Source organism: Muntiacus reevesi, chromosome 2 (genome assembly GCF_963930625.1).
Source record: "Muntiacus reevesi chromosome 2, mMunRee1.1, whole genome shotgun sequence".
NCBI classification, from domain to species: Eukaryota; Metazoa; Chordata; class Mammalia; order Artiodactyla; family Cervidae; genus Muntiacus; species Muntiacus reevesi.
Window position 1 is genome coordinate 174,672,137 of NC_089250.1, and position 26,603 is coordinate 174,698,739.

A 26,603-nucleotide genomic window follows, 5' to 3' on the forward strand; every position below is an offset into this window, starting at 1 on the left:
CTACCTAATTAAACCCCAATTAGTAATCTCTCTGGCCCAGGCTGGGTGGGTGGGGAGCCATGCGAGGAGCTGAGCCAGCTCAGGTAGGAGCAGGGGAGGGGAGACGGGGTTCAGGCTCCCGCCGACCGAGGGCCGTGCTCCTGGCAGGGGCTTTCCTAAGGCTGAGGTCCGGGAACACCTGTCGTGGTGTGGTCACCTGCGGCCGGGCGGCTGCCCCGCACTGTCCCTCCCGGCCCCCAGAACGGCTCCCGTCATGAGGACAGCGAGGCTGACACCTCCCGGGAGCCGGGGCTCCTCCACTGCTGGGCCGCCCCCATCCTGGCCGCCAGCTGTCATGGTGAAGACCACGCCCACCTGCACGACCGCTAGGGCATCTGCAGGCTGAGAGCCAAGGCTACGCCGTATACACAGCAGATGAGCCCATCCGGGGTGCGGGGCTGGCCCGCAGGCCACGGGGGAAGGCGGGGAGGGCCCCTCTCTCCACGACGAGGCTCTGGAGGTTAGGGCGCCCGTGTGCTGAGATTTCTACGGCTGGAAGGAGGTCACAGGTCAGAGCCCGGCTGCCTGGCCCTGTTGCTGGAGTCCTGGGTGCTGAGGCAGACGCGGACGGCCTGGGAGGGCATTTGCTGAGCTGTGACTCTGCTGACCATGCGAAGCCTGGCCAGACAGAAACACAGCAACAGAGGCCAGGCTCTGACAGCACGCTCCGTGCACAGGCGGCCACCCATTCAGCTATTCAGTGTCCCTGCCATCTGTCCTCCGGGAGCTCAGGAGCCATCAACGAGGCACCGGGCATTCTCAGGCTCCCGGGGAGGGGACCTGGAGCAGCGCCCGCGGTCCCAGCGCCAGAGTTGCTGCTGAGAAGGGACGTCTTGTGATCTCTGGCCTTTGACCCACTTTTCCAGTGTGTGGGGGGGCTTTCTGCCACCACGGGCCCTGCCCAGCACCCCCACACATAAAGGCAACCCCTCCGTGCTGTGAAAGGTCCGAGACAGTGCAGGTGTGGCCTGTCCTCCCAGCCTCTGCGGAGCAGCTAGGACTCAGAGAGTGGCCCCCTCGGGCTGCCGGCTCCTCGACTTGCCTCACCTTTTCCTCCTGTTTCCCATCTCACTGTCTTGTTTCTCTGCTTTTCAGATTAACTTTCTCAGTTTTATCTTAAAAATCCACTATTTAGATCATCATTTAACTCTTTCATATTCTTAACTTCCAGAAGTTTATTGTCTTCCATTTTGGAGAAATTTGAAGTCTCTTGTCCGTGTGCTGCTGTTGAAAGCCGCTCCCTGTCTCCGAGGACACGCTTTCCGGAGGTCTCCACCCCTCTGATGGCCCGTGTCCTCCGGGCGCCTTTCCCACTTGCTTGCTCTGCACCCCCGCACACGTCAGCCAACCCTGGTCAGAGCCAGCACTGGGCTCTCCCAGCCGCTCAGCTCAGCTCAAGGGCCACTGAGCAGTAACCGAGTGTCTGAGGAGGCCTCCAGGTTCAGCACCTTGTCTCCTCGGGTTGATCAGGCTCCAGGGGGTGAAAGGGGTGGGGGTGAGGGCCCCTGGGATTCTGACCCAGCAGGTCTGAGATGGAGCCCGGGGACCTGGATCTCCACACACGCCGGGGGAAGCGCTATGATCCGACTTTGCTGGGAGAGAGGCCGCAGCCCACAGATGGAGCTGGGTGAAGCCTGCGGTCGGTGGGCCTCTCGGTTATGCCTCGGGCGCGCATCCTTCGTGCTCCAGAGTTTGGCGGTCACGCCCCTCCCCCAGCGCCACTTGCTGCCAATTCCTGGCCTTTGGGGAGAGTCATGGCATCACTCAGCCTGGTTCAGGCCACGACCACAGCTGCCTGGAGTCCTTCATCCTAAGTCACTCACCATTAAACCACCCGCCCACCGGCTGTCCCAACAGCAGAGGTGCCGCGGTCCCACTCTCTGTGGGGCCTCAGGGAACATGGCAGAGCTGGGGCCCAGGTTCAGCCAGCCGTCTGTCCAGACGCCCACAGTGCCCTTGGGCGCGTGTCGGGTGCCCCAGGAGGCTCTGAGCAGCTGCGCCCCCACAGCTGAGCACGCAGCCCGCCGGTCAGAGGAGTGGCAGACTTGAGGAGTAAACGGTCTGTCACGTCAGATGGTGTGAATGCTTGTGCAGAACGAAGAGACACCTTGAGCGCCCGAGTCTGCATTCCCAGCTCCTGAACTTGTCAAGGACACAGGCGACTCGCGAAGCGCGGCTGCAGGAGCCCGGGGAGAGAACTGGAGTGCAGGCCTGGAGACCACGCTTGGCCGCCCGCCTGCTGAGGCCCCTCACAGCTCTGTGGGCCGGGAAGCCCACCCCGGGCCGCAGGGGCCCCCTCACGGCGGTCTTAGAGGCTCAGTCGTGGTTTGGCCCCAGAACCACCTGGGCGGCACCGGGCAGCCAATGCCAGGCTCCTGAAGACAAGACGGGAGAGGCAAGTAGGGGCAGGAAAGGGCATGTACGCGTCTGCAGGAAGGTGTGCACCTCACACGGCGCCCACGGTCACCGTCCACCAGCCCCACACTTGGTCACGGCAAAGCAGCTGGAGAGCGGGTGCGGCCTGCGGAGCCAAGGGTTCGGGAGGGGCTGGCAGACCTGCACTTCGGGGTCCCCACTGAGCCTGGCGGCACACAGACCCCCGCCTCATAGACGACCCTGGGCCGACAGGCACGGGACCAGGACCGCTCGGGATGCCCTGCGGATGGGGAGCAGGCAGAGCGCAGCCCCGCAGGACAGCCGGGCTCGCTCCGGTCAAGGCCGCAGCTGACCGAGGCCTCCAGGCCCGCGGGTCGGTGCTGGGCCTGCCTCGCGCCTCCATGGGCTCGCAGGACAGTGACCGCTGACCAGGCGCCCCGAGAAAGGCTAGCCCCACGCGGAGGTCGACAGTGGGAGCTCACGGGCTGGAGGGGCTACATCCGCGACCCCGGGGACGGGGCGACGGCAGAGCCTGGCTCCCGACGAGACGACGCCTGCGCTCCCTCTCCAAGCCTGACACGGCAGACGCGGGCGGAGGAAGCGGAAAGGGCTTCCCGGGGGAAAAGCTGCTTGGAAACGCAGGCAGCAAATGTCAGGAAAACAGCAGCGTGTCCTCCCGACGCAGACGCCCCACAGACATCACGGGGGTGGGGGGTGAGCAGAGCCAGCAGCAGACACGGGAGTGGGGGCTGTGCTCCGGGGGTGCCAGGGAGGACACCCCCCCACCACCAGCCACTCAAGGCCCAGGCAGGCAGTCGCGCCTGGCACCTTCTGACAAAGGAGTGAGGCTGCAGGCAGCCCCTAGGCTCCCCCTGGGCCTGAACTGGGTGACCCCTGGGAAAATGGAGCCCCCAGACGATGCCCTCCCTGTGTGGTGGTGATGGACCTGCCTCTGCCTGAGGGCCGGCCTTGGGGACCTCGGCGTGCAGCAGGCACTGTACTGCCTGCAGACAGAGATAAGCTGCGAGGTCAGAGACTGCGACCCCGAGGTAGAGCTGCAGAGCGGGTGAGACCCTCGTGGTGGAGAGGCAGCTCCAACCCCGCCTGCCTGTCACAGGCCCCTGCAGAGGCCTCGTTGGGTCCGGAAATGTACTTAGACTGTGAGAGATGGCCCCTGCTTCCCGGAGCACTGGTGTCCCTGTGATTAATGGACACACACGCGCTGATAAATGGTATTAACTTGTTCCCGGGTTGGAGAGATGCCACCTCGGGTCCTCACCGCGCTCACTCTGCAGACGGGGTCCCCAGCCCCCAGAGACCCATGGCCCAGCTCCTGCACAGGCTGGACGGAGGGACGGATGGAAGGACCGGGGCCTACCTGCCACCTCCCGGGACGAGGGCAGCCCCGCGGCGGCCTCCAGGTGGGCGGGGATGGGGCCGCCGGCCTCCAGGGCGCGGACGAGCTCCCGCAGCCGCGCACACTCCTCCTGCAGCTGCTGCTGGTCCTCACGGAGCCGCTGCCGTGCCGCGCCCGCCGGGTTCAGGCTCAGGTGCAGCACCTTGGTCTTGCTCTGGTCGTAGTCGCCCTGCGGGAGGACCACAGGCAGGCGGTCAGAGCCCCAAGGGCGAGTGCGAAGGGAGCCAGCCCACAGGGTGCCCCCGTCTCTGGGGCATTGGCAGGAGGCAGTGCGCGAGCCCCCTCTCTGACCCGCATCCCCCTGAGCGTCGGCGTCCAGTGCGTGCTTTCAGACACTATCCGCAAACGCCTGGGTCCTCACCAGCCTCGCGGGGACCCTCCTGCCCCAGGCTTTCACACTGAGACCGGCTTCTAAAATTCAAACACTTAAGAAAGCCGAGACACTAAAGTGGAGTCCCCGCATGCCTCACTGTCGCAGCTCCTGTTACTGACACATGACACCAGACCTGAGCGCAGAAGGGGACGGCTGCGGGCAGAGCTGCTCTGGGGCCTGGTCGCCAGGAGCAGACGGTCAGTGAACGTCCACGCTGGATGTGTGCGCATCCCTGCAGGCGTGTTACCCGGTGCACACACCCAGGCCGTGCCCTGAAGGAGGCTTGGGCCAGCCCGGCCTCAGCTTCCTGCCACGCGCATCAGGGAGCCCTTACCCCCGTGAGGCTCGCCCCCGCCCCCATGAAGCTCGGTCCTCATCCCCGTCAGGCTCACCCCTCATCCCTGTGAAGCTCACCCTCATCCCCATCAGGCTCACCCCCATCCCCATGAAGCTCATCCTCATCCCCATCAGGCTCGCCCCCGTGAAGCTCACCCCTCACCCCCGTCAGGCTCGGTCCTCATCCCCATCAGGCTCGTCCCTCATCCCCATGAAGCTCACCCTCATCCCCATCAGGCTCGCCCCCGCCCCCGTGAAGTTCACCCCTCACCCCCGTCAAGCTCACCCTCACCCCCGTCAGGCACGCCCCTCACCCCCATCAGGCTCAGTCCTCATCCCCATCAGGCTCACCCTCATCCCCGTGAAGCTCACCCTCATCCCCATCAGGCTCGCCCCTCACCCCCATCAGGCTCATCCCCCACCCCTGTCAAGCTCACCCTCACCCCCGTCAGGCTCGCACCTCACCCCCATCAGGCTCAGTCCTCATCCCCATCAGGCTCACCCTCATCCCCATCAGGCTCACCCCTCACCCCCATCAGGCTCATCCCCCACCTCTGTCAAGCTCACCCTCAGCCCCGTCAGGCTCGCCCCTCACCCCCATCAGGCTCAGTCCTCATCCCCATCAGGCTCACCCTCATCCCCATCAGGCTCACCCTCATCCCCATCAGGCTCACCCCTCACCCCCATCAGGCTCATCCCCCACCCCCGTCAGGCTCACCCTCACCCCCGTCAAGCTCACTGGCACCAGGTGAGGTCACTGACAGTCACCCCAACAGCTAAGCACAGGCGGGGAGCAGACAGGCCGCTGCTGAATAAACCCCACCCTCAGTTCTGTCCCTGCCGTTTGGCCCAGAGTCCCCAGGAGGGGCAGCTCGGCTCTGAGGCTCCGGAAATCAAAGCAGGAGCCGCGTGTCTCTGGCTATCACTCCCTGCACCCCCCTGACAAGCAGGAGCCCTACAGGGCAGGCGCGAGGGGAAGGCCTGGGCCTCAGCGAGGGGAGCCCAAGGGTCTCCCCTAGGTGTGGGGAGAGAGACATGCTGTGTCCCTGGCCAAGGGGCCGTGGGCCTGCCGGCCAGGCCCCTCTGCCTCCCAGGGAGGGCCGCTGGGCCAGCTGAGCAGTTGTCTTCCTCCACTCCAACACCGAGACTCCCTCTTGGAACACCCGACCTCCGCCTGGGACCTCTGCCCACAGCTCTGTCCTCCACGGGCAGCAGCGGGAACAGCAACGTTACTCAGATCACCAAACCCCCGGGAGGTGGGGCAGGCCGGCAACATGGCCGTGCCGCAGAGCAGCCGCCCCAGCATGGGAGCGAAGCTGCAAGGACGCCAGCCCTCCAAGGCACCAGAGGCTGTGTGGCCACTGCCGGCCAGCCCTCGCCAGCCTGCTAACTGTGGCCCTAAAAGGGAGGGGGCGTGTGGAGACGCTGCCAGCCCTTCTGCCCCAGGTGGGGGGAGAGTCAGCGGAGGGCAGGGGGCTGGCGGCCGGCTCCCCGCGTGTTTCTGAAAACCTTGTAAGAGCCTCAAAGAGACACGGTATAACTCCGGTGAGTCACAGGCTGTCAGGCCGGAAGGGATCTTATTTCGTCCTATTCTCACAGCCTGGGAGACACACCCAGGCATGGAGTCCGCCCACCCTGCATGCTCGGGCAAAGGCCCTGCGGCCAACAGGGGGAGCCCGGGGACCCGCGTGTCCCAGGGGCGCCGGGTCGGGGGTGCAGGGAGAAGATGAGCACAGACATGTTCTGCAAAGGGGCATGTTGGCACAGACGTGCCAGGCGGTGCGGGTCACACCGTCTGTCCCCACGGGGCAGCGACAGGGAAGGCAGGGAGCACCGTGCAGGCCCTGAAGCTCTGCACGGGCAGCACGGGCGGGCACCGGGTGGGGGAGCGGCCGACCTGACGGCGGGTCAGGGCCGGGCCAGCGCCTCCCGGCTGGACAGGGTGACAGCCCCGTGCAGGAGCATCGGACTGGATCCTCGCCTCACACTGTGCACGAAAGTGACCCCAAAGCGGATAAAAGCCTAAGCATGAGAGCCAGCGTGGGCAGGAAACACAGGCACTGGGTTTGGCCTTGGATTCTTCCACATGACACTAAAAACAAGGAACAAAAGAAAAATGTAGACACACTGGACTTCATCAAAATGAAAAACTTCTGTGCTTCAAAGCACACCACCAAGGAAGCGAAAAAACAACACCCAGAGCAGGAGGAAGTACTTGTAAATCACTTCTCTGGTAAGAGACTTGTATCCAGAACACATGAAGAGTTCCTGCAACTCGGTAACAAGGAAAAAACAAAAGAAAACAAACTTATGTAAAAACGGGCAAAGCGTCTGAACCAATCCTTCTCCAAGGAAGATATACAAACAGCCAATGAGCACAGTAAAGGATGCTGGACACCAATGTCATCAGCGATCAGGGACACCGGAATCGGAACCAGAAAGAAACATCACTTTACACCAGGAATGATGAAGGCACTCTCCGTGAGGACAGAGAAACCGAGCCTTGCTGCTGCTGGGGCAGAAAATGGTGCTTCCTCCACGGAAACCAGTTCCTCAAACAACCAGACAGTGACCACGTGGCCTGGGCTTCCCAGGGGGCTCAGGGGTGAAGAATCCACCTGCCAGTGCAGGAGACGTGGGCTTGATCCCTGGGTCGGGAAGGTCCCCCGGAGAAGGAAATGGCAACCCATTCCAGTGTCCTTGCCCGGGCAATCCCACGGACAGAAGAGCCTGGTGGGCTACAGTCCACGGGGTCACAGAGTCAGACACGACTGAGCGACAAAACACCACCACCAGCACCATGAGATCCAGCGAGTCTACACCCAGGGACCCGCCCGAGAGGAATAAAAACACACGTCCAGAGAGAAACTTGCACACAAGTGTTCACAGCAGCACCATCCGCGTGCCCACCACACCAGGGAGTGTGATGCAGCCGTGAAAAGGAGCAGAGCGTTGACACCGCTGCGAGCCAACAATCCCGGAAAACACTGCCGGGGACCTCCCGCGCAGGGGCTCGCGGGGAACTAAGATCGCACACGCCCCGGCGCGGCAAAAGGGGAAAGAGAAAAAACCGTGCTCGGGGGGTGAAGCCAGTCACAGAAGACCACACACACGCCGCCACTCGCATGACTGTCCGGCAAGGACAGCTCCAGGCGCAGAGAGCAGAGCAGCGGCTGCTGGAGGCGGGAGGGGGCGGGGCGCGCAGGGCGATGGCAAGGGGCGTGCGGGGTTCCCTCCTGAGCGGATGGGAACGTTCGGAACCTGTGTGGTGATGGCTGCTCGCTACCTGTGAAAGTATGAAACCCACCGAACCGCACGCTTCATACGGGCGAGCTCTGTGGTGTGTAAATCGTATCTCAATAAAGCTGTTTTTAAGAAAGAGATGAAAGCAGAGAGGAAAAACACACAGCAGGACGCGTGCGGGCGCTCCATCTGCCCTGAGAGCCCACCCGGCACCAGCTCCTCCTCCAGGCGCCTGCCTGGCCTGCGGGCAGCGTGAACGGGGCAGGGCCCTGGGGGGCCGCTGGGCCGCGGGAAGCGCATGCTGGGCTGGTGGAGCCCTGGGGGGCGCTGGGCCGGGGGAAGTGGTTCTGGGCTGGGGCTGGGGCTGGGCCCGGGGTGGGGGTTGGGGGACGCGGGTCCACAGCGGGGCTGACCCTGGTTGGCACAGCCCAGGACCTCGGGTGTGCACATAGCCCTGCCTGCGGGTCTCCTTGCGCCTGCACGACCCACGGCCCCCGCGGCCCCAGGAGGTCAGGGCAGAGGTCTTTAGCGCTGCCCCTGACTGAGGCTGTCCCGGCTTCCTCTCAAACCACCTCCCAGTCACAGGCCCCCACAGGACTCCAGCCTCAGCGACACGCTTTCCAGACCTTGGTCCTCAGGGCAGGTCTGCGTGTCTGGCTTGGCAGGAGGCAGGCCAGCCCGCCCAGCTCAGGCCCATACCACCTGGGTCCAGCTGGACTTTCAGGGGGCTTCCTGAGGTGCCTCTGGGGGGCCAGGCACTCGAGACAAGGTTATGACAGCGCCTCGGGGCTGGGGTCGGCCACAGGCCCTGACGCCTGCAGCCTTCCATAGGGCGCTGAGGAGTCAAGGAAAGTCACTCTGCTCAGAGGAGGGGGCCTGCGGCAGCTGTTCCCCCAGGAGTCTGACCCGCCTGGGGACGGAGGAGCACCACAGACCACAGGGCCACCGTTTCCAGGTGCCCGGGAGGGCTGGTCCAAGGCCCAGCTGGACTGCACACAAGCTGCTACCCAGTCGGCCTCCCTCACAGGCCCTACAAAGCCGCCATGGGTCAAAGGCCCACAGGACTGGGTGGCCAGGCTGGGGGAGGAGGCATCAGGGCTCAGGGCACTGGGCTCTGCTCTGCACCCCCTTCGGGAGCAAGGAGGCCCTCCCATCCCTCTTGTCTGTCCCTCCTTCCTTCCCTGCGGGCTGCACGGCGCCCGGGAGAGGAGGCGCTCACAGCCGGCCAGGGGCAGGGGTGCCACCCTTCACCCCGGGCATGGTTGGAGGCACAGGGGCCCCGTGGGACCGTGAGGGGCACCAGGGCATCGTGGGACCGTGAGGGGCATCGGGGCCTCGTGGGACCGTGAGGGGCATTGGGGCCTGGTGGGACCGTGAGGGGCACCGGGGCATCGTGGGACCCTGACGGGCACTGGGGCCCCGTGGGACCGTGAGGGGCATCGGGGGCCGGCACCACTAAAGCAGATGGGAGGGCGTGAACAAATCTGCTGATATCTGCGACTAGATGACGGCTCTGAGGAAGAAAGAAGAGAAACGGCTGTAATCTTCTGCTAAAAATTTGTTGCCTTGTTTGATTCACAGCTGAGGAAACTGTTGAGACGCTGACGGGAATCTCAAAAGGAAAAGTTCTGAGCCTCTCTTTGATGCGTGGGTGCAATTACCGGCAAACAAAAACTCCCCCTCGTCAGGAGCGGAGGCCTGTTCCCGTCCAAGACCGCAGGTGGGCTCAGGGCAGGCTGCAGAGGAGCTCCAGCCCCACCGGGGTCCTTGGGGGACTGAGAGTTTCTCAGGATACAGGAGGGGTTTCGAGTCTGCAGAGGACCGGGCCCGCCCAACAACCACAGGCCCGGGTAGCAGGGCTGGGCCTGAGCAGGGCTCCTCCCGGGGGCCCCGCAGCCCACCTGCAGCCTGCAGGTCACGGGGGTTTTCTTCTCACGCTCAGATTCTGGGCAAGCTGTGAAGGACGGCCAGGGCCTCTGTGTCCGAGCCTTGGAGCTGGCCTTCTGAGTCCCATGCACCTGCCTCGCTGCTGTCAGCGGTCAAGTTCTGCCCTGCCCTGCGGGCTGCCCAGGGCGTCTGTCCTCCAGGGCCTCGGCTTCCATCCGAGGAAGTGGGAGGGCAGTGAACCTGACCTCTAAGGGCCTTCTCAGCCTAGCGCCCGGGAGACCAGGATGGGGGGCAGACCCCCAGGACCCCTGTGGGCCGTGAAGGACCGCAACAGCCAGGGAGGGGGCCTGCTGTGCCTGCTAAGAGACCCTGCTGGCAGGAGGTAGGGACGCATCGAGAATTAAAAAGCACAGTTAAGTAACCACCGATCCTCATGCATATTTATGAATCACCCGGCCTGAAAACTGAATCAATACCTCTCCCCGCTGCAGGAAGCTCAGCTCAGGGAGAAGGGCGGGAGCTTCAGGGTCCCACAGAAGCTGAGGGGCAGGGTGAGCCAGACCTCAAGGACAGGGACGCTCAGCCCTCCAGGCCCCGTCAGCCTGCACGCCCGCCTCCGTGAGCCCAGGACCCGCGCGCCCAGCCGCCCGTGGGCTCCGTGACCTTGGGCGAGTCCCTTGGGCGCTGGCTTCACGTCCGACACGCCGCGTGGGCCGGTTTCCTTGGCGCTTGGTGGCTCACTGGACGCTGCCCAGCTCTGAAGCTGGGGGCACCCGGCAGGCCAAGCCTCGAGATGGTGTGCTGGCCGAAGGTAGAGAGCCTGCGGCATCAGCTGTGGGCCACGTGACTGCAGGCCAGACCCTACAGACCCCCGGCACTCAGTGCCAGAGACCCTCACGGCCACCGAGCAGGTCACGAGAGGGGTGAAGAGGGAGGGACTGGGCTGGAGGCAGGAGGGCCGCGGGCAAGGAGATGGCCTGCCGTCTGGGGACCAGCCTCCTGCCGTGGGCCGAGCGAAGCGGGCACTCCCAAGCCCCTGCTCTGGGGCACCACAAGCCAGGGCCTACAGGGACCGAGGCCCCGCCCCCACGCTTCCTTCCCGGGGGCCCGCCCCCACGCGCTGGCACACCCCCTCCTGTGGCCTAGGCTCCTCACAAACAAGCCGGCTGTGGGGCCGCCACCCAGGGGCCGTCAGGGTCGAGGGGGCCTCAGAACACCCTCGTGTGTGCTCGCCGCTGCCCAGCCCTGAGGACCAGCCGCTGGAGCCAAGGGGCGGGGTGGGAGCTGGCCGCCAGGACCCAGGTCGGGTGTGAGCTGGGGCGCAGGCAGGATGGGCCATGGGAGCGGTGTCACCAGGCCGACGCACGTGGATGGCCCTTCTCACATCATCCTCCCCGGACAGTCCCGCCAGCGCCAGGGAGCCTGGCAGGGAATTTGTCTGCCACTGGCCACGAGGCGCCGTGTGCGCCCGAGACACGGGTGAGCTTGCCGGCTGCCTGTGGCTGCGGCCAGAGTCCCCTCGGGGGCTGTGGAACCTGAGGAGGGGCATTCCCGTCAGGGCCACCACCCGTCCTGTGGACAGCAGCCCCTCTGCTCACACGGACCCCCGGTGAGAGAGTGCAGCCCCTCGACTGGCGTTCTGTTGCAAGAAACACAGACATCCCTGCTCTGGTTCTGAGATGACCAGGCCGCTCGGAGACTCAATTTGCTCATCTGTAAAATGGGGACTCTGCTCACCTTCCCAGGTCTGGAAAGATCAGAAAGTCAGTGGATGTGAAGACAGTCATAAATGCAACGCAGCTTTGCTGAGTGTGCCGTTCTTATCTGTGATGACTGTGGAGCAAAAGCCAGTGTTAATCCTGACGGGCGTGTCTCACACCTGCTGGATGTGGCCAGTGTGCCCCTATCTGAGGACCCAGGCCTTCCTGGAGTTACGAGAAGACGGCACAGGAAAGCACCCATGCAAACCTGACCCCCAAGGAAGGCAGAGCGGGGACAAGGCCCGGCCCGAGGCCGCAGCACACGGGTGGGGAGCACTGCCTCCCATCTCAAGGCACCCCCGCGTTTGCCCCACCCAGGTGCTTGCAGAGGGATGCGGGACAGAAGACAGAGGTGTCCAGGGACCTGAGAGGGGACACCAGGTCACTTCTGTGGGGCTGCAGCAAGGTACCCACCCAGCGGGCGGACACCGAGTCCAAGCCAGGCCACAGGGATGCTCGAGATGCTCGAGATGCTCGGTCCTCAGTCTCATCAACCTGCCCCAGATCCTGGCTCTTTCGGGTCCAGCAGTGTGGCTCCGCAAGCTCCCGGGACCTCTGACACAGCTGTGCTGTCGAGAGCCTAGGACTGCCCAGGTCTCGCTGGGCAGGTGAGGACCAGGAAAAGTGAGGACAGAGCAGGGGTGCTGCAGAGGCCGGGGGCCCTGGCACACGCGGCGCACTGCCCCTGTGACCCAACACTCCCTGTGCGCAAGATCACAGCCCCGACCCCCCGGCTCCAAGCAGCAGACACAGGGCGGCTGGCGGAGCCAGTTACAGGATGCTAATCGTCCGCGACCCCCATGCGGAGTCCTTCAGAAGGTAACCAGCTGTGAGAGAGGCTTGTAAACAGCCTGCAGGGAAGCCATGAAAGACAACCCTCACTGTCGGGAGGGCGGGATGGTGGCCACTCCGGCTGAGGGCCAGCTGTGGGCCCTGGGCCCACCCAGCGCCCCCACCCCGATCACCCTCCCAGGCCACCCTGCAGGGAGACTCGGCTGCAGTGCAGCAGATGCAAGGCTGGGGAGGTGCGGCATGGCGGGTAAGCTGGCCAAGCTGCCCCCCGCTAACAAGGCCCCACACTCCTGTCCACAGGCCGGGCTGCCCCCTAAGCTGCTACTGCATCAGGGCAGTGCGCACGGCTGGGACACTGGCCACCCACCTGGGCACCCAGGGCCACGGCTCTCGGGGGAGGGACGGGGGAGGCCGGGGGAGGAAGAGAAGGTGGGACATGCCTGCGGCAGCCCCTGCCCTTCCACAGTGATGGCCCTCCAAGCCCGCTGACCAAGTGACCTGTGTCCCAGCTGGAAATCAGGCGCCTGGGTTGCCAGATCTCCCAGTCACAGACAGCAAGCGGCAGCAGGCGCCCCAAATCCGCCCTGAGCCGCGGGAACTGGCAGCGGGGGCTTCCGGTCAGGCCGGCGGCTGTAGGACCAGCTGGTGAACGGGAGGGCCTGGCTGCGGGGCAGAAGAGGGCGGGGCGACCAGCACCCACGCCCCTCACCACGGACACGGGCTGTGCTCATCCCGCCAGGCCTCTGAGCTATAACAGAAGATGTTCAGCAAAGCCAGTAAGAAAAGTTTTCGGAACTGTGATAAAATTCGCCGCCTTAATCGTTTTTAAGTGTGTTGTTCGGTTTAAGTACATTCAAGCTGCTGTGCGGTCGTCACCACTGTCCACCCACAAACCTTCCCGAGCTGAGGCCCTGTCCCCAGGACTCTGCCCCTCAGCCCCTGGCCCCCACTCTCTGCCCTCCGTTTCTGTGACCCTGACTCCGCCAGGGACCCCACACAGGTGGAATCACACAGTGTCCTGTGCAAGCTTCCCGGTGGGGAGGACACAGACCCCAACAGAACCTCAGCGACATCCTCCTGGAGGAGGGCGAGGCCAGGAGACCCTCACGCTCTCGGTTCACGGCATCCAGCAAGTTCTAAGCTGGCTGGGGAGAGGGAGCTGGATACGCTGACTCCAAAGTTCATATAAAAGTGAACAAGAGAAAACCCTGATAAACAAAGAGTCTGGGGGCAGCAGGACACCGAGCCCCAGCCTCGACCTGACCCGGGGCATTGGGTGCACGAGGGGGCTGACCTCACGCCAATGAGGAAAAGACAGGCTTTCAGGAAGTGGTCCAGGGGTACCAGGAGGAGCCCCTCCCAAAACCATGCCTCCCACCTAATAAAAAACCCAAACCAGATTCCAAATCCGTCAGATTTAAATGTAAAAACTGAAACTGCCCCAGAAAACCAGAAGATACCATGAGAGAATTCTTTACTATCTGGACATGAGAAACGTAAAGATATGAACAAAAACCCAGAAGCTAAAAAGGAAAAGGTGATAAACGCATCTGTAATAAAATAAATCTAAAAGCCAAAAACTTCTGCTTCGTTAAAAAAAAAAAGGAAAAACAGCACAAGCATAAAAGTCAAAAGACAAGTGATGATTAGAAAAACACATTCACAGCTTAACATGCCCTTAATATGCAAAGAGCTCCGAGAAACCAACAAGAAAAGCACCAACAAACAATTTGAAAAATGAACCAAGGACACCAACACATACGAACACATTTAAAAATCCTCACTCACATGTGATAAAGGGACTGACCGTTCCAACTACACTGTTTTCACCTACTGGGACAGAAAAGCCCATAAGTCTGGTGTCTGGGGCAGGGGGTCAGTACCCTCACGGTGCAGCCGTCGTATGACTGTCGGGTGCTGCTGTCGAAACCCACGCAGGTGCCTGCCGACCCTCTCTTCTGGGAGTCTCTCCCACACACAGACACACGCATGGCAGAGGCGTGCGCAAAAGGATGCATGCCACGGCAAGGTCGTGATCACGTTCCTGGTAACCGGCAGGATTAGCACGTCATAACACACGCACGCAGACGTGCCACGTGTTGCGTAAAAACTAACGGGACACCACGTATCTGTGGGGAGAACCCCCTAGACGCACAGAGACGGAAGCATCAGGAAGTGTGAAGACGGGCTGAGTTTACGGGGGGGGGGGGGGGTGGGCAGTACAGGCTCACATTAGGGGGAGCAAACCCACCAACTCCAAGAAGCTACGTGGGAGAGGAGCCGGACGAGAGCCTCGCGTGCACCTGGCCTGATGCTCGCAGCCCTGGGCGCTGGCTCCCCCGTCAGGGTCTGAGCGAAGGAGCCAGGACCGGGGAAGGGAAGCGTCCGCCCAGGGCCCCAGTCTGCGGGTCAGGAGCTCACACCTGGACGTGCGTCCTCCGGAGCCCACCTCTGGGGCGCCCTGCCCGCATCACCACGTGCGCCCTGGAGTTCCTGTGCCCCAGGGACACTGGCTGCAGTCAGGCCGGGTCACTGAACTCGGCTCAGTGCCTGGGGAAGGGGCGATGCCAGAGCTGCCAGCCCGGGACCCCCCACCACAGGCAGGCAGGGCGCACGGCACACGGCCGCTCACGGCCCGGGGAGGGCAGCTGGCTGGAGGGCAGCCTGGTCTTGACACCACAGAGCTCCAGCTTGGCCAGGATGGGGGTGGGGCGGCAGGATGCAGCCAGCCCGGTGGTCCTCATACAGACGACCCAGGCTTTCAGGGCAGACCAGGGCTGCTGGCCAGGGAGGTCTGGACCTCCGTTGGGGCGGTGCAGCCGGCTTGGGGTGCGGGGCGTGATCGTGTCACCTCTGCCACGCGGCAGATGGGTGGCTTGTGTGTGCCAGGCTGCCTCTGCTCGGGGGGAACAGCACGCCCACCTCAGTGCCCGTGAGTGTTGAGTGAGAGCAGGAGCAGGGTCAGGCCAGTGGTGCTCCTGGGTGCGGCCAGGAAGGGGCCAGGGTCACAGCTGAGGGAGGGGCTGGTGTGTGCAGAGCCGTGGCTGCACCGCCGTCAGTCCACACCCAGCATCGGGGAACCAGACGTGCAGAGCAACAGCAGCCTGCAGGGCTGGGGGTGGGGTGAGCCTGGCCACGAGGGACACAGCTGGCCCCACCAGGGACAGCCTTGGGGGCTCACCCCACCTGGCACCAGGCCCCACGGTCTGTAGGGTCCTGCCCCCGCCAGGGAGCAACGCCCAGAGAACATTCCAGAAGTACGACCAGCAGGCCATCAGGAAATAACCTATCTAATCGGGGACAGGACATGTTCAAGGCCCAGGAGGACCCAAAGGCGAGACAGGCTCCGAGAAGCAGAGCCTGGACCGGCTGTAGGTTCAGGGCTCCTGGCCAGTGAGAACTGGTGGGGGAGGGACCTCGGGTCCAAGGACTGACCCTGGCGGGGGGGGCAGGCGGAACCTGCAGTCGAGGGGCCAGCAGGGCTCGTGTCTGCTGCGTGGGGAGTGGGTGGGAGCCGGGAGCAGCGAGGCGTGAAGGCTGCCCCCTTTGCAGCCCGCCCCCGAAACAGCCCCGTCCCCCTACCTGCCCCCCGTATCCCGGAGCAGGAGGCCAGGCTGGGGGCTTCTGTGATTAGATGGGGTCAGAGGCGAGGGCAGCGAGGCATGAAGAGCGGTGAAGGCTGCCCCTCCCGCAGCCTCCCCCCGGCCCCCGCTTCCCAGAGCAGGAGGAGGCCAGGCCAGGAGCCGCTATCATTAGACGGGGTGGGAGCCGGGCAGTTTCCTCCACACGTTCTCCGCTCACAGGGAACCCGGCAATTTTCTACCCACTCCATTTCCAAAAAAGATACAGTCAGTGTAAATGTCACCGGGCTGCAGTCGGACCCCTTCCTGAGCACAGCTACCCCCCTCTCCACGGCCGGAAGCAGGCGGGGCGGGGACATGAGGGGACGCTCCTGCTAAGGGGGCTTCTCCCGCCCCCTCTGAGCAACGGTGGGATGGGGGCTCAAACCCCAAAGATGAATTCTGCCTAATTACGCGCGTGCTGTGGCATTTAGAGGTACAGATGTTTGCAATTTGCTTTAAAATGCGTCAAGAAAAGAGACAGGACTAACGGAAGGAAGGGGCGGACAGGTGCGTCACGGCGGCCGAGGGAGAGTGTCCCCAGCAGGGGGGACACGGGGTGCTCACGGAGAAATTCTTGCAACTTTGCTGTATGTCTGACCACGTCTGCAACATCGGGAAACCGGTAGGGCTGCATCAGCACGCTGGCTCCACTCCCGGGACCCAGGGGAACCACAGGGCCCGAGGCCTCCCGCCCCCCTGCGGAAGGTTTGCTCCTCACCGGAAGGGGCCCTGCTGGGGGACCAGTGGCCGTCAGGCCCAGAGCTGCAGTGCGTCTGACCCTCAGGCTGCTCCTCAGAGCGCCAGGTGGCTCGCTGGCTGACAGCCCCGGACGTGGCCCACGATGTGGACACACGGGGCACCATCGAGGTGACGCTGTCACGAAGAGCAGTGACCTCGGCGGGGCAGTGCTCCTGGCTGGAGATCACCATGCTCTGCACCACAGCCTGCAGGACGTGGGGTCAGCTCCACATCCCGGCCAGCAGACTGAGACCAGGGCCACCACCGTGGAGGGGCAGGACCAACAGCAAGCCCTGGGCCCACCGCTGAGGAGGGCCCTGGGCACAGCCAGGTGGGGGCAGGGTGGGGCGCCGCAGGCCTGGGGCACCAGGAGTGTGACCCGCAGAGTCTGGTTCCCAGAGGACCCCCGCAGCTTCAGGCCCAGAGTTTCAGGGGGTCTGCTCGAGAGCAGCCTATATCAGAACATCCCGCCTTCACAAAACGGCCAGGTGTGTCTGGCTCCTGGGGCCTCAGTCCCGCTATCGCTAAGCAGGGCTTGTCTCCCTGATGGCTGCCTACTTTAGGGACACGCGGGTCACCCCAGACGCAGTGGGAAGAGCTGACGGCCCCAGAAGACCGGGACAGGCCACATGGCACAGAATGAGGGGCCAGGAGCCCGCCTGCACCGTCGCCCGGCCCTGCCAGGTACCAGTGGGCAGACGGGCAGCCACGCACTCGGCTCTGAGCAGTAACTGGAGCGCGTGCCTCACCAACCAGCTGTGAACTAATTACAAGAAGTTCTAACTAGTCGACTCCCTCTCCAAGCATATGTTCCCAATTAAGTCAAACTGCAGCTGATTTTAATCAATCTTCCTTGAAGCAGCCCGCCGTGAAGACTCTTCCAGGGGAGAGGGGAGGGGGGCTGCATCAGGAGCAGGCCGGCAGCGCCACAGACAGACACAAGCTGGGGGGCCGTGTGCCGAGCCACCCCCAGCCTGCATCCCCCGCCCCGACCCGGACTCTGGTCCGCAGCGCTGCGGTCACACGGACCAAGCCTGGGGCCAGCCAGCCCTGCAGGGCGCCTGCCTCTCCTGCGACCTCCGTGGCCCAGGTACCAGGTCTCCGCCCTCACAACGGTGCGGCCACACGTGGCCCCTGAGCCCTTGTCAGCGCTCCTGTTACCCCCACGGGGGCTCGTCGCCCCCCATTTTATAAAGCACGTGCTGGGGGCTCAGGTGGCAAAGCACGACACGCCTGAGACAACCCAGCCGAGGAGGAGGGCTCCAGCCGAGGTCTGCAGACGCGGATGCCCCAGCCCACGGGGGCCCGCCTGGGGCACAGGAGGCTGGACGCGCTCGACATCGCGGACCCCAGTCCCCGCACCCACTGACTGACCGTGCGCACTGCACCTCTGACCTGGTCTGACCCCCGACACCCCCAGCAGAACTGCGTGACTGTCGGCTTCAGCAGGACTGGCTGAGCCCCGTCCCGAGGCCCGGGAGCTGTCAGCCGTGACCTCGGGCGCGCTCGACCCACCGCGGCCGCTGACGGGCGGCCAGGGATTCACCTGCCAGCAGCCGCCCCGCGTCAGGACTGCGGCCCAATTAAAACCGAGCGAGATGACAGGTCCGGAGCTGAACACCGACCAGCGCGGCTCCTGGCGCCGCGCTCCATCAAGGATGTCACGTCTCCCGTCTCCAGGAATCGGGAATAAAAAAGAGATTTGATTTGCCTCTAATAGGTGTCAAGACAAAAATCAATGGCCTGTCCAGAATCTGGGTAATCACAGACCTGCAGGTTTCTTGCCTGAGAACAATTTAGACAGGAGGATAAAAATGAAAAAGTAAAACTGCAACAGTGTAAACAGCTACGGGCCCTCACAGCTGCAGGCCGCCCGGGACCCTCTGCTGGGCCTCTGCCCCCGGGAGCACGGCCAGCATACCCGCCACGGGCGCCACAGGGGCTCTGCGGGGAGCGGTTGGGAAAACAGGCTGCGCATCAACAAAGTACATGGGGCTGGAGGTGCTGGGGGGCAGCAGCGCGGCCTGAGGCTGGGGGTGCCCGCCACGGGTTCGGGACCTGAGCTCTCGGCTGGCGAGGGCGTCTGGAGGGGACAGGCCCCTGGGTCAGTCTGGCCCGTTCACCGGGAAGTGGATGGCTGTGGCGCGGGAGCTTCGGACAAACTCACCTGCAGGGTGAGCCGCTCCAGCTGCGCCTCCAGCGCCTTCTTCTCCTCCTCCAGGCGACTCCGCTCCGCTTCCAGCTCCTCAACCTTCAACCTGCAAGGGGAGCAGACCGTGACGGAGGCCCACCGCAGCACAGCCTCTGGGCAGGGAACAGGGAAGGGCCACGACACGGTTAAACAGGCACTTGTGGAAAAATGGCACAGGGAGGGGCCAGCCAGGAGCAGCCGCGAAAACACAGCGTCTATGGGAGCGCTGACCGCGACGCCGGGGGGCAGGTGGGGGGGGGGGTGCTGACCGCGACGCCGGGGGGCAGGTGGGGGGGCGCTGACTGCAACGCCGGGGGGCAGGTGGGGGGCACTGACGACGACGCCAGGGGCAGGGGGACTAACAGGGGGCGCTGACCGTGATGCCGGGGGGGCAGGGAGATGATTGGGGGGCAGGTGGGGGGGCTTCGCTGACCGCAACACCGGGGAGCAGGTGGGGGGGTGCTGACCCCGACGCCGGGGGGCAGGGAGGCCAATGGGGGGCAGGTGGGGTCTGTGTGCCCTATGCCCACTGGTCCACCCCACACGTGGGACCACACCCTGGGGAAAACTCGAGAATCAAGAAAAGGACCAGACTCCATGAAAACACAGAAAAGACACACAACATGGGCTGTGGCCGTGGCTGGGGCTGGGGGCCACCAGGGCAGGGTGCAGACACAGGCGCTCTCTCCCCAAGGGCCCAGAGGCCACGCAAGCCCGGGGGCAGGGCGGCGGCAGGCGCGCAGGTAGGCCGTCCCTGTTGTGAGAAGGCGGCTGTTTCTGTCTTCATGTTTTACAGGAACTGCGCTGATATAGTTTAAAATAAACAAGTGCCTGGGGGCTCCCTGCTGGCTCAGTGGTGAAGACTCAGCTTGCCAACGCAGAAGACGTGGGTTCGATCCCTGATCCGGAAGGACCCCATGAGCCGTGGAGCAATGAAGCCTGCGCGGCCACAGCTCCTGAGCTTGCGCTCTAGGGCCCGTGTGCGGCAGCTACTGAAGTCTGTGCTCCACGGAGCCCGTGCCATGCACAGGAGAGGCCACAGTGACGAGAGGCCGTGCACGTGATGACAGAGACCTGCTTGTCACAACTAGAGGAGAGCTGGTCTGCAGCAGTTAGACCCAGCACAGCCAAACATAAATTAAAATGAAAAATAAAAAAGTGCCCAGGGAGCAGGGCCCAGCGTTGACATGGGGAGAGCGACAGAGCCTCTCCCACCAGCTGGGATGGAGGACTCACGCCCCATGGGTCATTCAGGAAGGTCGACTCGGGAGTGGGAGGGTGATTTTCTTCAGACAGAACTGCTCCAGAATGGCCTCGCAAATCAACAAAAGCGAGATAGGAAGGGACCAAACTCTTTCCAAGGGGCCTAACTGCACCTCTGAAAAAAGCACCAAGATTTATAGGGACACAGAAACGTTCAGAACCCAACAAGCTGACACACACGGTCTGCCGTCAGTCAAAGGTTACCGGGCATTGAAAGAACTAGGAAAACAAGACCCACAATGAGGAGCATAACCAAGAAAGAACTACACAGGCATTAAATCAGCATCCACGGACATGAAAAGTTATTAAAAGCTCCTGGAATAAAGGCGCGTTCTGTTGGGTGGGAGCCGCAGTGTCTGAGATGAGAAACACTGGATGGGATTCATGATGGATGAGACTGCAGGACAGAAGTTCAGTGCACTTGAAGGAGGGCGATAAAAACTACCCTGGTGGCACAGAGAGGAAAATCAATCTTCAAAACCGGAGAGAGCAGCATGAGCAGTGGGGCGGCTTCAGGAAGCGGGGTTTACGTGTAACTGGAGTCCCTGCGGGTTGGGGGCGGGCACAGAAAATTACCGCAGAAGGGTCCAAATGTGATCACAGCATACAGCCACAGGCTCCAGAAGCCACACAAATCCCAGCACAAGAAAGATAAGCAAACAGCCCCAATGCACGGAACAAGGTGGGTGCTTAAAACCAGTGCTGACAAGGAGACCCTACAAGCAGCCACAGGAAGGAAATGCTACCCACGGAGCAACACAACAGATTTCTCAGCAGAGAAACGCAAGTGAGAAAGAGGAGAAAAATCTATCTAATGCTGGAAGAAATGAAAAATGTCAACCTAGAATTCTATTCCCAGTGAAAATATCTTTCAAAAAACAAGAGCAAAATAAAGATGTTCTCAGGCACACAGAAGCAGAGGATTTATCCTGGGCCGGCCTGCCCTACAGGGAATGTGTTGGGAAAGCCTCCAGGTGGAAGGGGAGAGGGCCCACCAGAGGCGGGAGCAGCAAAACTGGCTTCATGCTATTTAAATCTTTAGAAAATACCTAAATCACTATTTTAAAAAGAGATTAAACAAAACCAATAAAAACATACTGGGGTTTAAGTCCAGATAAAATGTGTGACAGCCAGAACACAGGGCCGCATGACAGAGGCAAGCAGCTGTAGATGACACGCTGCGTGTGAAGAGGCATCTGTCACTGGGAGGTAGACGGGGATAAGTGAAGGGTGAGCATTAAAAACCCAGGCAGCCACTAAGAAAAGACAAAGTGACAACTAATAGGCTGAAAAGGGAAATAAATGGTATCATAAAAAAACATGCAAATAGTTCAAAGGAAGTCAAAAATACAGGAAAACAGGAATGGAGACAGGACAAACAGAAAAGAAAATAAGACAAGGTCAAAGGTAACCACACAATGGTCACATTAAATGTAAACGCTCTAAACACCCCCAATTAAACGGCAGAGAGAGGGACGGCCCTGGTCCAGTGGCTAGGCCTCTGTGCTCCCAATGCAGGGAGCTCGATCCGTGGTCAGGGAACGAGATGCCACGCGTCACAACTAACGACCCCACACGCCACAGCTGAGACCTGGCGCGGCCACATATGTAAATGAGTATTTTTAAAACAATATTAAAATAAAAAAAGGTAGAGAGAGGATCCAGTGGACGGAAAGGCAGCCCCCAGTTACACGCCCCACAAAGCAGACCAGAGCGGGCGGCGGCAATGCTGGGGGCGGGGCTGGAAGGTAGGGGGCGTGGCCAAGTGCTTAGGAACCGGCACTGTGGCGTCCAGGGGGCCGATGAGTGCAGTGTCCAAAGGGCTTCCTGCTTCCTCCTGTTTATAACGAAAGTGAAGCGGGAACTGTGCACAGCGTGTCACCCCTGACCTGATGCCCAAAACTCAGGCACCTTCCCCAGAGCCAGCCCATCAGCCCATCAGGGATTTGCCAGACACACGTGGGCTGGGGCTGTGCAACGGGCCACCTGCGGCCCTGCAAAGTGGCGGAAAATAAAACCAAGAAACGGAGGCGCTGATACCGAGGGACAGGGACGAGCTATGTGGCCCACTCGGTGCTACCCACCAACCCTCCTGTAAACCAAGAGTCATCCCAAATCACCGCCAGCAGCTGGACAAAGGGAGGCAAGGGAAGAAAGGGGGGAAGGATGGACGCTGAGGTGGCTGGACAAGAGACTTCAGGGGAGATATCTAGACAGTGGCTGCCCAGAAAAGAGGCACTTCAAAAATGTAAAACCATTTATTCACCAAGAAGACACAATAACTGTAAATGAACATGCTCCTAAAAGCAGAGCTTCAAAACACATGAAGCGGAAAGTGACAGCTGGAAGGAAAAACAGACAAATCCACAAGTATGTTTGGAGATGTCAGAACTCCTTGCCAAGGAGTTAAACCTGTGGACAGATGCTGAGCAAGGACCCGCAGTCCACCAGGACTTCACAAAACGCTCCCCCTGCCACCGTGCAACACACGCTTTCTCGAGTACAGACAGAACGTTCTCCAAGACGGAGCATGTTCCTGGGACATTAATAAACACTGGCAAATTAGAAAATGAAAACTATTCAAACTAGTTCACAGACTATAATGGAATTTAAACCAGGCATCCATAACAGAAGGGCTTCCCTGGTGGCTCAGTAGTAAAGAACCTGCCTGCCAATGCAGGAGACATGGGTTCAATCCTTGGGTTGGGAAGATAAATCTCCTGGAGAAGGAAGTGGCAACCTATTCCAGTATTCTTTCCTGGGAAATCCCATGGACAGAGGAGTCTGGTGGGCTACAGTCCATGCGGTTGCAAAAGAGTTGGACACGACTTAGTGACTGAACAACAAAAACAGAAAGACAAGAGGGAAATATCCACACCCTGGAAAACGTAGCAGCACATCAAAATAACAACTGTTAAAGGAAGATGGCGAAATTAGAAAACATCTGTAATGAATGAGAGTGAGAACAAGACAGACCTCAGTGCGGGGTCAGTGTGGGGTGCAGCTGAAGCAGTGCTTAGGGAGAAATCTGTAGCCTTAAACACTTATACTATAAACAAGAAAAACCTCAAATCAACAATCTAAGTTCCCACCTTAAGAAACTAAAAAAAGAAAAAAGGGGAAAGTACACCCAAAGCAAGAAGAACTAATAAAGCGCAGAAATCAATGAAACAGGAAAACAATGAGAAAAATGAAAGAAATGTGACACTGTTCCTCTGGAAAGACCAATTAAATTGTGAGGCTCCGGCGGAAGAGGCCAGGCAGCAGCGCCAGGAACAGGGGAGCCCACCCTGGGCCCTGCAGACACACACAGGAGCCACGCGGGCGTCCACACGGACAACTGCCCGTGTCCTGCCACATCGCCCACACAAAACCCACAACCCAGCCTTCAGAGGCCTTCCACAACAGAAATATCCAGGCCTACGTGGTTTTACAGGGTGCAAACATTTAATGAAGAAATAATGCTAATTCTACACAATCTCATCCAGAAAAAAGAAGGAATAATTCCCAGCTTGGCACAGGAGGCCAGCATTACGCTCAAAGAGAAACAGATGAGGACAGAAAATAAACAAAACCCACACACCCGTATCCCTCATGAACGAAAACATCATCAACAAAACACGAGCAAGTTGAGTCCAGCAATACGAAAGAACAGTGACTGCCAAGGAGACTCATCTTGTGATGTCAGACTGGTTCAATATTGAAAAATAAATCAATATAAACTACCATATTGGCAGCTCAAAGAAGAAAAAACACAATCGTATCAATCCGTGGAAAAAGAAAGGATTTGACAAAGTTCAACATCTGTTCATGACAAATCAAGAATAAAAGACCGATCAAGAATGGAGGAGAACTCCTACATCCTGACACGCATACAAAAACCTACAACTAACATCATTCTCAACGGCGAAAGACTAGGAGCTCCCTCAAGACCAGAATGAGGCAGACACTCCAACACCAGCCTGGAAGTCTTAACCTTTGGTTAACCTCCGGCGCACCGCTTGGAGAGGACTTGAAACTGATACAGACAACTTATGAAAGTCGCTCAGTCGTGTATGACTCTTTATGACCCCGTGGACTGTAGACTGCCAGGCTCCTCTGTCCATGGAATTCTCCAGGCAAGAACACTGGAGTGGGTAGCCATTCCCTTCTCCAGGGGATCTTCTCGACCCAGGGGTTGAACCTGGGTCTCCCGCACTGCTGGCGGATTCTTCACCATCTGAGCCATCAGGGAAGCTCAGATAATTTAGAGACAGGAGTATCTGCGCAGTGAGACCCCAAGGAATCAACCAAAAATAAACACCAAAACCCCTCACAGGACTGAAAAGTGAATTTGGTAAGGTACAGGATATAAGATGAACAACTCAAGAATCAGTCACTTCCAGTCATAGTACATAACAGTGAGGCAAAGTAAAACAAAATTTACGACTGATATAAAAGACACACTTAGGCATAAATCTAATAAAGCATGCAGAATCTGTATAATGAAAAGACAAAATGCTGATGAAAAAAATCAAAGATGTAAATAAACAGATACTGTGTTCATGGAATGGGAGACCCAACACAACGAGAACGTCAGTTCTTCCCACATGACATACAGATTTAACACAAAGCCAGTACAACTCCAGCAGGACTTTTTTTTTGCGGGGGGGGGGGGGGGGAGGTGGTTAGATCTAGACAAACCAACTCCAAAATTTATACAGAAAGTCAAAGGAACTAAAACAGCTAAAGCAACTTTGAAGAAGAATTAAATCAGAGGAGTCACTCTATCAGATTTTAACTTACCCCAAGGCTACAAGTAATCAAGACAGTGGTGATGAGATAAACACTGAGATCAATACAGCGAGGCAGAGAGTCCAGAAAAGAGAGAAATATGCCCAACTGATTTGTGACAACGGCATAAAAGCAATTCAACCAAGGAAGGACAGCCTTTGCCATAAATTGTCTGGAAGGAATTAAACATCTTTAGGCAAAAATAAATCTTCACCTAAACCTCATGTCTTACACTGACTTCAACTGAACATGGGTCAGAAGTTTAAATGTAAAATGTGGTATCATAAAATTTTAAGAAATAAACAAAGGAGAATATCTTTGATACGCAAGGCTAAGCAAAAAGTTTTCAGACTCAATATCTAAAAACTGATAAATTGGACTTTTTCAAAATTTAAAACTTTTGTTAAAGACATTGGTAAGATAATGAAAAAAACAGGCTACCGAGTAAAAGAAAATATTTGCAAATCACGTATTTGACAAACACATATCCACGATAAATAAAGAACTTGCAAAATTCAACAATAAGTAAAAAAAAAAAAAAAACGAACAGAACAGCAACAAGAAAAAAACAACTAAATATTTAAACAGATATCTCACCAAAAAGGCTAAACCGGTTGCAACTAATGAAAATATGCTCAACATCATTAGCCATTTGGGCAGACACTCCAACTGTCGTGTTCTCATTTCCACTCAGTTGCAGATGTTTTCTCATTTCGTTTGTCATCTTCCTTTAAAGTGCGTCATTTTGATGCGCTGCTACGTCTCCCAGGGTGGATGTTTCCCTCTTGTCTTTCTGTTTCTGTTGTTCAGTCACTAAGTCGTGTCCAACTCTTTTGCAACCCCACGGACTGTAGCCCAGCAGACTCCTCTGTCCATGGGATTTCCCAGCAACACGTGAAAAGCCATGGTGAGACAGCCATGGTGTGTGGTATCACACACCAGCAGAAGGGCTAAATAAAATAAGAACATTGACAATACCAAGTGCTGACACAGAAGAACCCAAATCTCACGCGGTTCTGTTTAAATAACCACCAAACTACTTTCCAAAGCCAAACACACACTGAACACGTTACTTAGAGATTCCACTCTGGGGTATCTACCCTGGAAAAATGGAAATCATCGCCCCTACACAACCTGCACACAAATGTTTGTAACAGTTCTAGTCGTAACTGCCCCAAGCTGAAAACCACACAAATATCCTTCAGGAAGTGACCAGATACACTTTGTTAAGTTGCGGTATATCCTCAGTGGAATATTACCCAGTTATAAAAAGGAAAAACTATAGCACAGAAGCAGTGCGCTTGGGAACCTGTGACTCAGTCAGACAAACAGCAGAGGACATTCCGGCCAAGCGCACATGGATATTCTCCAGAAAAGACCGCGTGTCAGGCTACAAAACAAGTCTCAGAAAGCTAAATTTATTGATCTAACGGAATTAACTCAATGAGATGAAAGTAAAGCCCAATAAGAGAAAAAAAGGGAAAACAAATATGTGAAAACTAAATAATAGACTCAAGCAATAGATCGGAGAAGAAATCACAAGGAAATTAGGAAATACTTTGAGAAAATAAAGTAAACACAAAACACAGGATACCAATGAAAGCAAGGCTCTTGGGGAATTTATAGTGTTAAATGCCTACATTTTAAAAGAAAGCAAAGTCACTCAGTCATGTCCTACTCTTTGCAACCCCATGGACTGTAGACCAGGATCCTCTGTCCACCGAATTCTCCAGGCCAGAATACTGGAGTGGGTAGCCACTCCCTTCTCCAGGGGATCTTCCCGACCCTGGGA

At 59.2% G+C, this 26,603-nt stretch overlaps 1 protein-coding gene across 3 annotated transcripts in view; it reads right to left on the reverse strand.

Annotated features, from left to right (window-relative positions):
* MAD1L1 (mitotic arrest deficient 1 like 1) overlaps positions 1–26,603 on the reverse strand; it is a 232,553-nt gene that overhangs the window by 41,993 nt on the left and 163,957 nt on the right. For all 3 annotated transcript variants that reach the window (XM_065923683.1, XM_065923682.1, XM_065923681.1), the window contains 2 exons: positions 18,752–18,842; positions 3,794–4,001 (listed from right to left, as the gene is read on the reverse strand). In XM_065923683.1, coding sequence (XP_065779755.1) covers positions 3,794–4,001; positions 18,752–18,842 — 299 coding nt within the window. The remainder of the gene's footprint in view (positions 1–3,793; positions 4,002–18,751; positions 18,843–26,603) is intronic.